Source organism: Phaethon lepturus, unplaced genomic scaffold (assembly GCF_000687285.1).
Source record: "Phaethon lepturus isolate BGI_N335 unplaced genomic scaffold, ASM68728v1 scaffold16171, whole genome shotgun sequence".
Taxonomy (NCBI): Eukaryota; Metazoa; Chordata; class Aves; order Phaethontiformes; family Phaethontidae; genus Phaethon; species Phaethon lepturus.
Genome location: NW_010515673.1, coordinates 1 through 13,807, shown reverse-complemented (window position 1 = coordinate 13,807; position 13,807 = coordinate 1). Strand labels below are relative to the sequence as shown.

Sequence of the window (13,807 nt, the reverse complement as noted above, 5' to 3'; positions counted from 1 at the left end):
AAATGAGAGCGTGTTTCCCATCTTGCCCATCCCTCCATCAGGAAAGGGACATGGGTTTAAGTTCAAACAACTCTTCTTAATGAGACAAATGTGGAAAATGGTGAAAAACCTCCTCCCCTTTCCTCCGGAGTCTTGGAAAGTTCAATTCCCAACTCAGAACCAACCCGGTCACCCATCTGCCTCAGGCTTTTTTCCAAGGGAAAGATGGCTCTCCCACAATTTAACCAAACACCCTTCCCTGTTGCTAGTTTTCTCTCATGTTACTCAGTGGTATAAAACCTTTATGAAAGTACTTTTGGTTCAAAGTTTAGAGGATTTTCATCTGCTTGCTTGTTTACATGGGCTTACGCCTTTGAAATTTTCTGGAGCTCTCTTGAGTTTCAACAAGCTCTTCCCAAATTGCAAATTAATTCTCTGCCATACTCCGCTCTGCAGTGATTTCACATGAAGTTATCAACTTCAAATCTTTCAAGACTGGAAGTCCAGACCCAGCAAAGCACTTAACCATGCACTTTTCTGTAGCCAGCTCTAGACTGGGAAAAAACCTTCAAGCCAGACTCTTTTTTCATGGTTTTATATTCTAATCTAGAAGATTTATAAGCTCTACTACTACTACAAAAAAGTTCAAATTCACAGCAAAATACCTTAAATCCAATTATAACCGCAAAATAACTTATTCTTCCCGTTCACCCCATCAAAGGTCCTGGTGGGACCATAAAATGGTACAGATGCAGTGTCGAGTAGGGAATGAATTACGATGACAAATTCTCTTCTCCAATTCCATTTTTCTCAGTGAGGTTATGAAAAATAAGGAGAACTTAGTTTATGAGAACATTTAAATCCATCTTTAATGGCAGATAAGACACATAAGGAAACATTTTCATCTGTTAGTCTCAGCACAGGCAAATGATAAATAGTAGTATTAGTCCTGGAATACAAATTAACAGTATGCCTCTTCACCTTGTTTCCCTGAGACACCACCCAGCCTAACTACGGTGTGGGCTCATAGAAGAGTACATGGAGGATCTGTTTTCTCCTGGGATAGGTGGTATGCCTTTTCACCTACCTTTCAGACTACCAACAGCAAGTTTTCCTCATGCATAACATTTAAGAAAAAAAAAAATCAGCGTTAACAGCACCGAAGCTAAAATTGAGAATGTGCTTATATGCCTTCTTCAGCCCAGAGCAGCCTTCAGCCGAGTCTGCCCAGATGTTTGCCAAGATCACAGTCCTGGGACAGACATATTTCCTACTACACTCATGCTTTTTTCAGGGTAGTTTGAACTAGTTTTCTAACCAAGAGACTCTATATTAACAAAAATACCCATGCATCAGTATTATTATTTACACCGGGCTTTTGGCTGCAGAGAAGTGTCATGAAAGCCCCAAGCAATATTATAATAATCAGCAAAGGTCAGCTGTGTAAAATCTAGGTGCATGCAAAATACACATTAGCCTCAAACTCCTCCAGCCATCACCTCTTCCCTCATGACTCATTTACCTTCTGGAATGCTACAAAAGAAGTAATTTCCACTTAACTCAGGCCTTCCTCCCCCTCCTTGCCTTCAGGGCACTGCTGGGTAAGGCCACCACTCCCTTTCTTGACAGGTGGATTCAATCTGAGAGTCCGCTCCAAGCTCTCCCCCGCTGCAGACTTACAACTTACATATTGCACATGGCTGTAACTAGACCAAGAGTTGTCCCGAACCAAGGGAACTAAAGACAACACTACAGCCATAGGCATGATAGCAAACTTCTGCCTCAGTGGTTTCAACCTTTTTCAGACCACCAAAAGCTATCTAATGAAAACAGTAAAGTGAACCGAAACTAAGCGTAATGGCTTGCTTTTCAAAGTCAGATTTTACAGACACCTCAGGAACAGTCCACAAGACATGAGTTTCCACAGATTATAGATTTAAAATCACTGACCAAACCCAAGAACTCAGCAATGGAAAAATATCAGGCTAAAAACCATAGTTGTTAGCAGTGCTGGAAACACTGGCTTCACCGAGTTACACAGAACTTGACATAAACTGGAGAAGAACCTGACCCCTGTTGGCATGCCCACTGTGAATACGGTACCCGGGAGTCTTCTGCATCCTGTAGCTGTGCCAGTTGCAAGTCACAAGCAGAAAGATCCATACAAGGTGCATTAAAATAGTTCCCACCTGCCCTTACACAACAATGCAAGACAGTTTTTCCATACTGCAAACATTTTTGGAAATAACACTACACCCATCTTACCTGGAGAAGAAAAAGATGAGATCTGCAAAATTTTCCTAAGCCAGGCAAAAATACTATGAAAAATAAATAATTTCAGTTTGGGTCAAAGGAAATCTTTCATTCCACTTTTTCACCATTTTCCATTTTTTACAACCTACCATATTTATTTTGTCTCTCTCTCTAAATGAAAAGCCAGTTCATCATTGAAAACCATATATTCTTGCATCAGAAATTCCCAAGCAAAATACTTAAACACAGTCCTCTTTCCCCCAAACGTAACTTAAAAAAGAAACATTCAAACTTACTTTTCCTGAGAACCCGCAGAATTCTGTTTCAGTAGCTCAGCATTCATTGCCTGATGAAAGAAACCACAGATTTCCAGTCAGGTCTACCTACACTCATTTTCAAGACCCTTTCCCCCAGCACTGGTGCCTGCTGCTCCCCTGCTCTAGCAGGGCAGTTGTTTCCACTTATCAGGACATGAGGGTTTCACTTATTTTTCACAGGACATGCAATCAGAGCATTCTGTTTGTGCTTTGTCAGTCTCGCCAGTCTTTGCTGCAGCAAAGCTGTGACTGACGGGGAAGAAGTCTTTGCTTGGTAAAGTGAAATGGCTCCCACCTTGAAAGCAACAGACTCACAGTCCCCCAATAAGGCCACTAACCAAACAGCCCTACAGCTTCTTTTTTTTTTCCCCCCAAACACAGGGTGTTTCACCAAAATAAGAGCTGAAAAATCTTCCTCAAAATAGAGTAGCAAAGAGGCATTTCCCCCTCCTAACACAAACACATTTGTCTCTATACCTGCACTGCTACTCAACCTTCAACTCTTCTCTTTTGCCAGTGAGCCCTAGTTTTTCCTAGTGGACCTAAATTTCCCTAGTTATTAGATGGGCCTCCATTAAAACTCAATTTTTTTTCTCCTGCAGGAATTTTGAGGCACAGGGAATGGCTCTGCCGAAGAGATATGCCAAAATCCGCTACGATTTCACTGCGCGAAATGCCAATGAACTCTCAGTGCTTAAGGATGAAATCCTGGAGGTACGTGAACATGCTCAGGGAAAAGGTGTGCCCTCCTCCCTTTTCCAGGAACAGGAGAAAGATTTCAAGATACTGGCAAGTGCCAACTCACTTTCGCTTGGTGTTTTCTGAGCAGTCACATGAAGCTTTGCTCAAATCTAAAGTTTTACATCTGAGCCGGAGCAGGGTACATTTGCTCAGCTGAAACACATCAGTCACATTTTAATTAGCAATGAGGAGGACGGAAAACAAGTCACTGTAGCACACAGCTCACCCACTTTCTGAGCCTATATTCATTATTACCACTCCCCCCTGAAAGGAATTATTTTCTCTGAAAACATCCTTTTTCATAACCTTTCTCTTACCACAATACTGTTGGCAGCTGGAGAATGCAGGATATGACTTGGTCTACACACTAACAGATCTATGACTTGAGAAAAAGACTTTGGTTCAAAAATGTAGCTAGAATGAGAAACGTGGGTGGGTCTTACCCGCAAAGCTCATCCATTATAGGAAGGTTACTTTAAAAAGAAAATTTTTTAAAAAAATCACAGTTCTGGGTAAGAAGCCTGCTGAAAGGCACAGGGAGGCAGGTGCAATAGGAGATATCTCAGCAACAGGCAATCTCCTTGCCACATCATGGTTATGATGTGATTATGTTATGATGTGACACATGATCAAGTTATATAACAACACTCTGGCATCTTTGGCAGGAGTCACTTTGATTTATGTTTTTTCTTAATGCAAAAAGCCAACACAAACTCAGGCACTGAAGGAAAAAAAAAAAAAGAAGATGGAGAAACTGATAAATTAAGTAGGAACTATGAGTTCTTCCGTACCCCAGGTCTATTTTCCCCCAGAGGTGCTCTCCTGTTCATCATTAGGATAAGTTCTGATGCCTTTCAGCAAAGGCTTCAGTCCTGAATTGCAAATGAGTGCAGTAAATTTGTTTGCCAGCTCCTGGCCTCAGTGATGTTATTCTGACAACTTCACATTACTGTGTGGTTTATTATTACTATATGCCATTTATGTGTGCCAGAAATCTGATGTTCTCACTAGCAAATTTATTTTTTTTCCCCTCTCTCAGGTGTTGGAAGATAATAAGCAGTGGTGGAAGTTGCTCAACCGGAGTGGGCAAGCTGGTTATGTCCCTTATAACATCCTGGATGTGGTAAAACTGGAAGAGCTCGAACAGGTCTGTAGTCAGGTGACATGTAACTGCAGGGCATAATCAGCCTCTGAGAATAATCTTGTAATTAGACCTCCCTGGATTTCTTAGGATGCTGTGCACAAGTTGGCATGAACCCTCACAAGCAGACAAACCAGGATCCTGGAGATTCCTGAGTCTCCTATGATAAAACTCCCACATTTTGCCACTGTTTACCTTCACCTTCCCTAAATGAGGCCTATTCTTCCCATCCATGCAGCAGCCTCATGCTTTTCCCCTGCTCCGAGATGCCAAGCACGTTGCCTGCAGCCAACAGTGCCTGGCAGGCAGGGTTATAGGACAGGTGAAGGCTGAGTCCTGTGCTATAGACAGCAGCCTGCTACAAAGTGAGACCTTAGCTCCAAGAGACACCCATCCCAAGCCTAGCACCATGACTTGTCATCCCAACAGAAAAGGTGTCACCAAGCAGGTGCTGGCTGCAGTGGCTTGAAAGAGTTCCACCTTTTGCCAGTGCCTTCCCCCCAAAACCCATGTACTCCTCAGCCTATGGTTTACCACCCCCTCTGTTGCAAAACCCTGCTGCTTTCAGGGCTGTGCTGTGAACAGGACACAACAGCTAAGGCAGCCAAATTTTGCCAACAAATGTTGGGGTTTAAATCAAAGACAGACAGTTTCCTCATCCAGTTCAGTTCAGCAGCAGGAACAAGTTACTGGAGCGGAGGGAGGTGGAAATGTCATCTAAGTATTAAGTGAATACTGCTCTCGAGCACCTTGCATTGCAAAAATGTGGAGCTAAAGAGCTCTAAATGCCCTAAGGAAGCATGGAATTGCTTCCCCACTTTGATATTTCACAGCTTGGGCAAAGCATAAGGTGCCCCAGCGGGCCTCTGGACAAAAGCCTTGTTAGTTTAATCAAAATGCCAAAAAACTTTCCAGACTGCTCTGGGCACTTGGCAGTGGTCCCACTTAACAGCAAGTTACTAGAGCAGTGATGCTTTAGCTTCAAATGAGATTTCTGTTTGTTTTTTCTTCATATAAAAATCCTTTTGCTTCCCGTGCTCTCCATCCCCAAGGAAGTTCTATGAGCAGTAATTTCTGCATAGCAAGAGGCTAAGGGGCCGAGTCATGCATGTGAGAGCAGTCATCCACAGCAGTAGTAAGCAAGCATAAAATACCACTCCTCTCCCGCTGGGGAGTGTGATGTGTTTTCCAGGGGTGTAAATGCCTTCACATAGTCTTCAGCCTTTGGCTTAGGTTCTGTTCCTTCCTGTGAGACCCCAAGAATTAACTTCTTCCATGCAGCTCCACCTGAGGTCACATCAGCCTCAGCTGGGTGGCTGCAGATCAGCACAGGGAGAACATGGCAATTTGTCCCTCAATTTGCTACTGTGGGTAGAAGGCAAAATGTTTTAGAAAATGAAAAATGGCAAAAAAATAATCTTACACTCTTTTTTTTTCTTTCTTATCACCCAGTCTAACCAGAGGTACAAAGGAGACCCAAGCCCCAGGGGATATGGACCATCCAGCCCAACTCACAAGCTACCTGCCAGCTACGCTGGGGATAAATGGGGAAGTGAAATGTTATCACGCAACTCTCCCCAGGATGCCAAAGAACGTATGTGTCCCACATCACACTCCCAGCGTCCGGGCACCTTTTACACCATACATAGCAGCCTCAGCCAGCCAGAGAGCTTGGCACTGCAGCTTTGCATTTCAGGACTTAATTGAAAAGTTTGTGAGCACGTGCTTTTGTTTGCTCTCTGTCCTGGTGGTTTTCTTTCTTTCTCTTTCTTTACTTTCACCATAATGGTCTGTCCACTATTTTGGTTGCTGTGTGCATGTAACCAGTCCTACCCAAGTGTGTGTTCCCTCTCATAAGGCTCTGCACAAGGAGTGATTGCACCTTTTAGTGATACGCAATAGACCAACAGTGGTTTTGGCGGAGATGCACAGAGGAGGTTCCAGGTAGTGCAACAGCCAACAGAGCAGCTCTGAGGAGCTCACTGACCCACTGCTGTCAGGCAGCCTGGGACAAGAAGGGCAAAAAGGTGACCCCTAACCCTCCTTCCAGCTTGACCTCCCTCCTCCTCCCAAGAAGAAGTTTCCTTTCCACGCCAACACATTTAAGTCTAAGTAACCACCCACATTCAGGTCAATCCCTTTCTCTCGCTTCCTTTGCTCTTGCCTCCTGCCATACATGTGGTGTCCATCTGGCCTGTTCCTTCAAGTGGTTTCAGAGAAATCCCAGCCAGCAGATCTGCCAAACACAAGAGTCACATCACTCTCTCACCCTGCGTGTGCTATGCGGGGTCATGAACCATCAGAAAAACCCAGAGTCCTGCTCACCTCACCCCCTTATCACACCCTGCATACACCTGTAGCAAGCTGTCTCCTGAAGGCCACAACCAAGGTTCATCTCCTGTTCAGCTACTGTGGACTCCTGAAAGCAGGAGCCCTTTTGGGATGACGGAAAGCCCCATAATACGAGCATCACAGACAGGCACCTATTAATCGCACTGAGTTATTCTCCACAGTCTCCAGGAGGTTCATGGAAAAAGTGATACTAGATGATGTGTCACTGGAGTTTTATGAATGTGCTGCTCACTCCCAGTTCATGCTTCCTGCTACTTCTATTTAGCTGCACAGCAAAAGCTGGAGGTCTGAGGACTGGGATCAGCGAACTACTTACTAGAAGTAGCAGAGAGGACTGAAAAGCAGAGAGAACAGGGCTACTGCTCAAAAACAGGAATCTAATTGTAGGTACACAATTGGCCTTCCACCTCAGGCGACAGCAAAGGGGTAATCGGAAGAAAATAAATGGCAACACAGGGGCACAGAAAAACAGGACCCTCATTCTCAGATAGTCAGGCCTCCCTAACCTCTGCTGTCTCATGTGGTCTAGCTTTTTTTCCCCCCTCCCAGCTGCTAAGTTTGCAGGGCAATTTCCTTATTTCAGTAGCCCAGTGGGAGCTAAGTAACTCAAAAACAGGAAGATGACAAACTAAAGCAAAAACACAACAGCAGGGAAAAGGCACCATGCCCTTTGTCACCACTTGACAGCACCAGTGCAAGCAAAGACACTGCCAGATCGGGTTTTACACCCTTGAGCAAACTTCTGCTAGTCAGTGTTGCAGGGTTTAATGTACTTTGAACAAGGTGTGATGAACAGGGTAGGTTAGCAACACAAGAAACAAGATCAATCCCAATATAAATTTGTATATAAAATAGGTGAAAATATAGGCCCTCACCAAGCACCTGCTGCAGATGCCAGTCACACAGAATGAACGTGTTCTTATCAAATAGTTCTCCCGTTATTTTGCCAAATAGGACACAATTTTCCCCCCAGTAAGTGCTTCTGAACAACAATTTTCCAGGCAGATTGATGGGTAGTTTTGCTCCTGCTGGCTAAAAGCAAGTGTCTCTGCTGATGTGTGCTCTCCTTTATCACGCCAGACTAATATCTACTCAGTTAAACATGGACTGGGGAATATGTGCTTATTAAATGAGACAGCTCAGAGCCTGCTGGTATATACCATGATGGAGAATATACTTTTCTCTAGAAATTATACAGTTATGTCAATGCTGGTCAACATCAGAACCAGAAATTTTCTTTCTCCCAGGAACAGCAGCAGTTGTTCCAAAACTCCCCAATTAGCCTAATGGACGTTGCTGAAGCATTGAGGCCAAACTCTCAGACATGCAGTGCTTGCAACAAACAGTGCCCTTGTCCTGGGGGACAGTCACACTGCAAGAAACCCTTAAGCAACTTTTTAGTTTCAGTGATCGCTGTGTGGAGGATGAGCATCTAGCCTTTTTTTGTGATTCCTCCTCTCCATCATTCTGGAGAGGAACTGCAGAAATCTCAGTTTCTCCCAAAGAACAAGTGAGGTTTCAAAAGCTGAAGGAAGAGGAGAGTATTGGCTTGGGAGGAATGGGGAGATTCCCACAGTCTGCTCCAGCAGTCTGTCAGCCTCCAAAACTGTGGCAGTCTTTTTAAACCTTTGTTCCTGATGGAATATTGAAGGTCAAAATGTCATTGCTCAACCTCTTGCTCTAAAGGCACTTGAGCTTGTTCTTTAAAACTAAAATACAAAAGTATGCACTTTCCTCCTTTGGTGTATTTACAGAGTTAATAAAAATGCTGAGACACATTTTGATCTTCCTCACATTTTCCCTGCACATTAATTTAATAGGATTTGTGACTGAAGACTTGATTTCATTCCCTACTCTCTACCTTGTGCCTTGTTTCCCCAGAACTTATTCATCAAATGGACGAGCTGAATGATGAGTTGCTAAAGAAGATCACAAACAATAAAATTCAGCCTCCTCATAGGAATTTCAAAGTGGAGAAGCCTCAGCAAGTTTTTGTGCCCCTCACCTTCGAATCCAGCACTGAAGAAGTCAAAGCTTGGCTGGAGGCAAAGTCATTCAGTAAAGAGTAAGATCTGCTTTATTACCATATGAAATGCTGGTCCTTCATTTAAAAAGGAGTGGGGGAGGCAGCTTGCAACATTTCAACTGGATTACAAGTCACTTGTATTTACTTACAGATCCTGTGTTATAAATTAGATTTCAATCATATTAAATCCAGCCTATATAACCAGTACATTCAGAGCCCATACCTACTCCCTTTCTTACATACTATCAAATAAACCTTGTCTTACAATGCCACAAAAGACCTAATGAGTAGCTGCAAATAAAGGAATGGTCTTGCTTATTCACACAACTCACAGCCAAACACTGCACAATGTCCTACCACTGGCACTTGTCTGGCCCCGGTTAGCCAGTTCAGAGTGATGAACTTAAGAGAAAAGTAACTAACTAAACCCGTGGCCTGAAATGCAAATTCCAGATGACTGCCTGTCTCTGGAGAAGCTGTCCTAAAGTATCTCTGAGGAAGAGCCAGACCCTCAGCTGGGGCTAGCAAATCTTCCCAGCCACCAGGGAAGGACCAAAAAGCTGCACGTAGTCCAGGGTTATGAGTTACAACAACTCACACGCTGCACAGCGAGCTAAGAGGAGCTCCAGGATTGCTCCCAAGTGCAACGCAACTGGAGTGAAATCACTGCAATACCCATGTGTCTGGGTACACAGTGGATGCCAGGGTGAAGCTGGCTTCACTCACTCCTCATGGCTTGCTGTCATTCCCGCCAAGAGCCTGGGTTACTCAACTGCTGCCACCTTGGCACACACCCAGGGCCTTGCATGTGATATGGTCCTGGTGCAGGGACTGCAGGTCGGCTGCTCCTAGCCCCTTTATCTCCGACTCCTCACCTTTGGGAAGAGGCCACGTGTAGCACAATTATCATCTCCTCACTTTGTGTCTTCTCAGCACAGTGGAACACCTTGGCATACTTACTGGAGCTCAGCTCTTCTCCCTCAACAGAGAGGAGCTGAAGAAAGTGTGTGGTGATGAAGGAAACAGAGTATACAGTAAAATCACAGTGGAGAAAAACCAACTGGAGGTAAGTAGCTTTCTGGACAATTCTGACCTGAATGGGTGCCTGTACCAGCAGTGTCAGATATCCCATTAAACAGACACTTTAAGAAACATGATTAAAAAAAACCCAAATAACAAAACATCCAAAACCCACACAACCAAAAAACCACACCCTCTAAAAATGCTGAGAAGTCTTTTCAGGAAAAAGGACTAATGAATTTGCCTTCTTGCTGGTATCACTCATCCCTTTGAAACTAGCTCTACTCTTACAGCATTAGTTAAATATTATAATTTAACTACAGCTTGAAGTTAAAATTCAAACTTCGTCTTTTGTTTCCATCCTAGAAAAGCAGAGGGGAGTCAGAGCTCCAAGAAATCATGAAGCGTCGCCAGGAAAGGATTGATTCCGCTAATTAAAAATCTATCATCTGCTTTATTTCAGCTATTAGTCATAGTAGCGCAGAAAAAGGGAATGAAAGCAATAATCCCCAGTCCAGACAAGAGACAGCAGTGCTCCACACTTAGCAGTGTAATTTCCATCAAAGTGACAACTTCTTGAACACTTGTTAAAGGTAGACAATAAGATCATGTCCCATTGGGAAAGGTGTTTTAATATTGCATGAAGTATTTTTTTTTTATAACTATATATTTTATACTGAAATTTTATGTGCATGCGATAAGAATTCACACGTGTCTGAATATATGACAATGGCTGGATTCAAGAAAAAAAGACCCCGCAAAGCTTTTCTCAAAGGGCTGTACCCGCTCCCGAAACCCCCTTGCCGGCCTGGCTCAGCAAGAGAGGGCATGGCACACAGCACAGAACAAGCCAGCCTGAGTATTTAGAGTCTGGACCACGGAAATAAGTCTTTTGCCCCACTTTTCATTTCCTGCTCTGTGGCAGACATCCCCTGCAGCCCACTAGCAAAGGCCCTGTGACAATTCACTGTCCTCCTTCTGTCGCCCTATGCCCCCTTGTTGGACGAGGCTAGAATTGCAACACACGTTACCTAAGATTGGCTGCTTCCTTAAACACATGTACCAGTTAGTGCTCTCTTTGAACCGTGGAAATGGGCTTTCATTGCGTAATAACGAGCTGGATCCGAGTGACAACCGAAGTGATTTGAATCTGCAAATAGGTGAGCTCAGCCTGATCATCCCTGCTTACGCAGAGGCTGGGGCTCAGGGCAGCTGTGCAGCCCTTCACCTCAGCACTGATCCTGCATCGGAAAGTTGCAGTATTGCCAAAGCCAGGCCTCAACAAGGAGACTAAGCCCCTACCATTTGCTCACAACCCAGTCACACCCAAAGCCCTTCCCAGGGTGTTCGCCACTCGTCCCCACCTTCACATTTTCATTGCAAAGAGCAATCTGAAATGCTTCCTAAATAGCTAAGAAGCAAGAACACACTTGGAAAGGCTGTTTTAATACAAAATAGATGGCCACAAGAAAAAAAAGAATCTCTAATTTAGTAGGGGCTGTTGTTCTTTACTTCCTGTTTTTCTTAGTAACGTTATGTGCATATGTATATATCTATCTAGTGAAATACCCCCTTGCTCTTACATCTATAAATAGGGATGAGGAAAAAATCCCTTTCTCTAGAGACATAATTAAGTGATTACGCATCAATAATTTAGTCAAAGTTTTAAAAGCTCAAGCAAGCATATAGTAGACTTCCTGTCCACAGCAAGTTTGCCACACGCTGTATTTGTATCTATATTTTACTTACAGACCAACTTGATAGGAATGCAGTAAAGCAAACACATCTACAGGAACTGCTCACAGACCAGGAAGACTCTCTTCCATTCACACTTAACTTTGGTTGAATGGGAATTCAGGCCGAGACTCCACAAATACTTACACATGTGCTTTCCTTTACGTGCTGAGAATGGTCCCACCTCCTTTAAAGGTTAAGCACATGCCTAAGTCTTTGCACAATTTGGGCCTGTCCTTGCATGTGCAACTGTAAAGCAGTAGCTGGGGAACACGTGTCTATATCTGAGAATATTGATGCACCTCTCAATTTTGGCTTTGTTCTTCCAGAAGCGTTTCTCATGGATGATATATTTTCTTAATCTTGAAACAGGACATTGTTAGCACCAGCAGAATTAGGGTGCAGGCAAGGAACTTACAGAGGAGGATCATGATTTAGTTAGAACCCTGCTGGCTTGCACAGAGTTTGCAAAGGGCACTCACCTTGTCAGGGAGGGATGAAGAGGACAATCCTCCTGAGAAGCCCTGGCTCTGGATTAGGGTGGAGAGAGGAAGCAGGTGTGAACACTTGCAAACCAGTGGTGTTACAAGCACAGGAGGCTAAATAGTTTCTAAAATGAAAATAAAAACAAAGGGTGAGCTAGGGAATATGACACCATTCTCATCTTTGGGTATAGAGGAAAACAAATCACACAATTATAGTTACTTGGGACTGCAATAGAAGCATACATGACAGTTCTATAAAGCTGGGAGCCACAGGAGCATTTCATAAAATAAATATATTGGTAGGTCTTACTGCAGAAGTCACTTTTAAAAATTTCCATATGACTGAGCTGTGCATCTATTTGTACTGCCTGCAGATAGTGCTATAATGTATTGTACATTAATGTAATTGAACGAAGGATAAAATGATATAACCATGCACTGTATAAGATTTATTAAAATAGTTAAGTTATACTTCTAACTCCATCTCTGTCTCTTTCATGTGGATATAAATTAAAGCAACAGGACACAAAAACAGTTGCTAAGGGCTGGCTTTTCATAATTACTTGTCACTGTAAGTCTGCTGAGATACACAGCAGAGTATCTGAAACATGATGGGGACTACCATTCAAGAGAAAGGATACTATGGCCTTGATAATCATTCGTGTCTAAAAACAGGGGTAGGTGAAAATCCACGTATGACAGCAATCAAATGCTGGGAAAGCTACGACCTGAATCCAAAATATCCCCTTCCTCGTCATCTTGAAGAACAAATTTCTCTTTCCTCTGGAACATGCAAGTGAAACAACACACCAGCATTTACACACACAGATACTGTCTAAGACTACATTATGCACTGGCAACGCTAAAAACACCCAACCCTGGTCAATGCCAGCTAATGCAGGGCTGAGAACAAAGAGGAGGGAAGGGATATACAAGGGAGGCTCCCTTATTCCTTGGCAAGTAACTCTGGAGACAATGAGAACACATTTCCTACATAGTTACGGAATTCAAACAGGACTTAAACCCAACACATCTTTCCATTACCTTCTCTTTGAGTTGGACGAAGCATGAGAAGGTTGTACAAAAGCATATTCTTGTACATCAGGAAGGGAAGTTACTGTGGCAGCTTCCACAACTGAAACAAGACAAAATGAGGGGAACAGCATGGTCCAAAGAGTCTCTTGAAAGGCCAAGTGATGGATTCTGCAACATTTCCAGCCAAGTCCCATTCCCTATTTCAGAAGCACAACCATGTGAACAGGTCACGTTCTCTAGAGCTCAAAAGCATCTTAGGCAAACAACCAGCCATAGGTGCCCAAGAACGCGAGCCTCACTGAGTTAGGGGAGCTCCCTCTGGCATGGCAGGACAGGCTGAGGCCCTGGCTAACAAGCTATGTTGAGCCTTTCCACAACAGCAAGGAAGGAAACACACCACTTGGCTCCTGCAACGGGTTAACACAGGCGAGGCACGGCTGCGAGTCTTTCCTCAAAGCCTCACCGTCACCAACCCTCCAGCCGCCATCTTGTGTCACCAGCAGAGCCCTGTTCCGAAGAGGCCCCATGGGCCCAAGAGGGTTGGGTGCCTAAGGGGCGGCTAGGGCGCCATCCCCAGCCGTGAGGAGACCCCAGTGGAGCTCCTGGAGACAGAAGGGCCCCTCGCCCCCAGCCGTCCGGGACAGCGGCTACCCGAAGAGCCGCGCTTCCCTCCCCGTGCTCAGGGTCACAGCAATCCCAAACCGAACCGCAACCCCCTCAACCA

The 13,807-nt window shown here is 44.2% G+C and overlaps 1 protein-coding gene across 1 annotated transcript in view; it reads left to right on the top strand.

Moving 5' to 3' along the window:
- The window catches only part of EPS8L2 (EPS8-like 2), a 43,257-nt gene extending 32,727 nt beyond the window's left edge, over positions 1 to 10,530 (top strand). Inside the window, exons 14-19 of the mRNA XM_010295852.1 lie at positions 3,152 to 3,263; positions 4,330 to 4,449; positions 5,884 to 6,025; positions 8,665 to 8,848; positions 9,743 to 9,875; positions 10,196 to 10,530. Of these exons, the coding sequence (XP_010294154.1) occupies positions 3,152 to 3,263; positions 4,330 to 4,449; positions 5,884 to 6,025; positions 8,665 to 8,848; positions 9,743 to 9,875; positions 10,196 to 10,267 (763 nt within the window). The 3' untranslated portion in view covers positions 10,268 to 10,530. The remainder of the gene's footprint in view (positions 1 to 3,151; positions 3,264 to 4,329; positions 4,450 to 5,883; positions 6,026 to 8,664; positions 8,849 to 9,742; positions 9,876 to 10,195) is intronic.
- Positions 10,531 to 13,807: the final 3,277 nt, after the last annotated feature.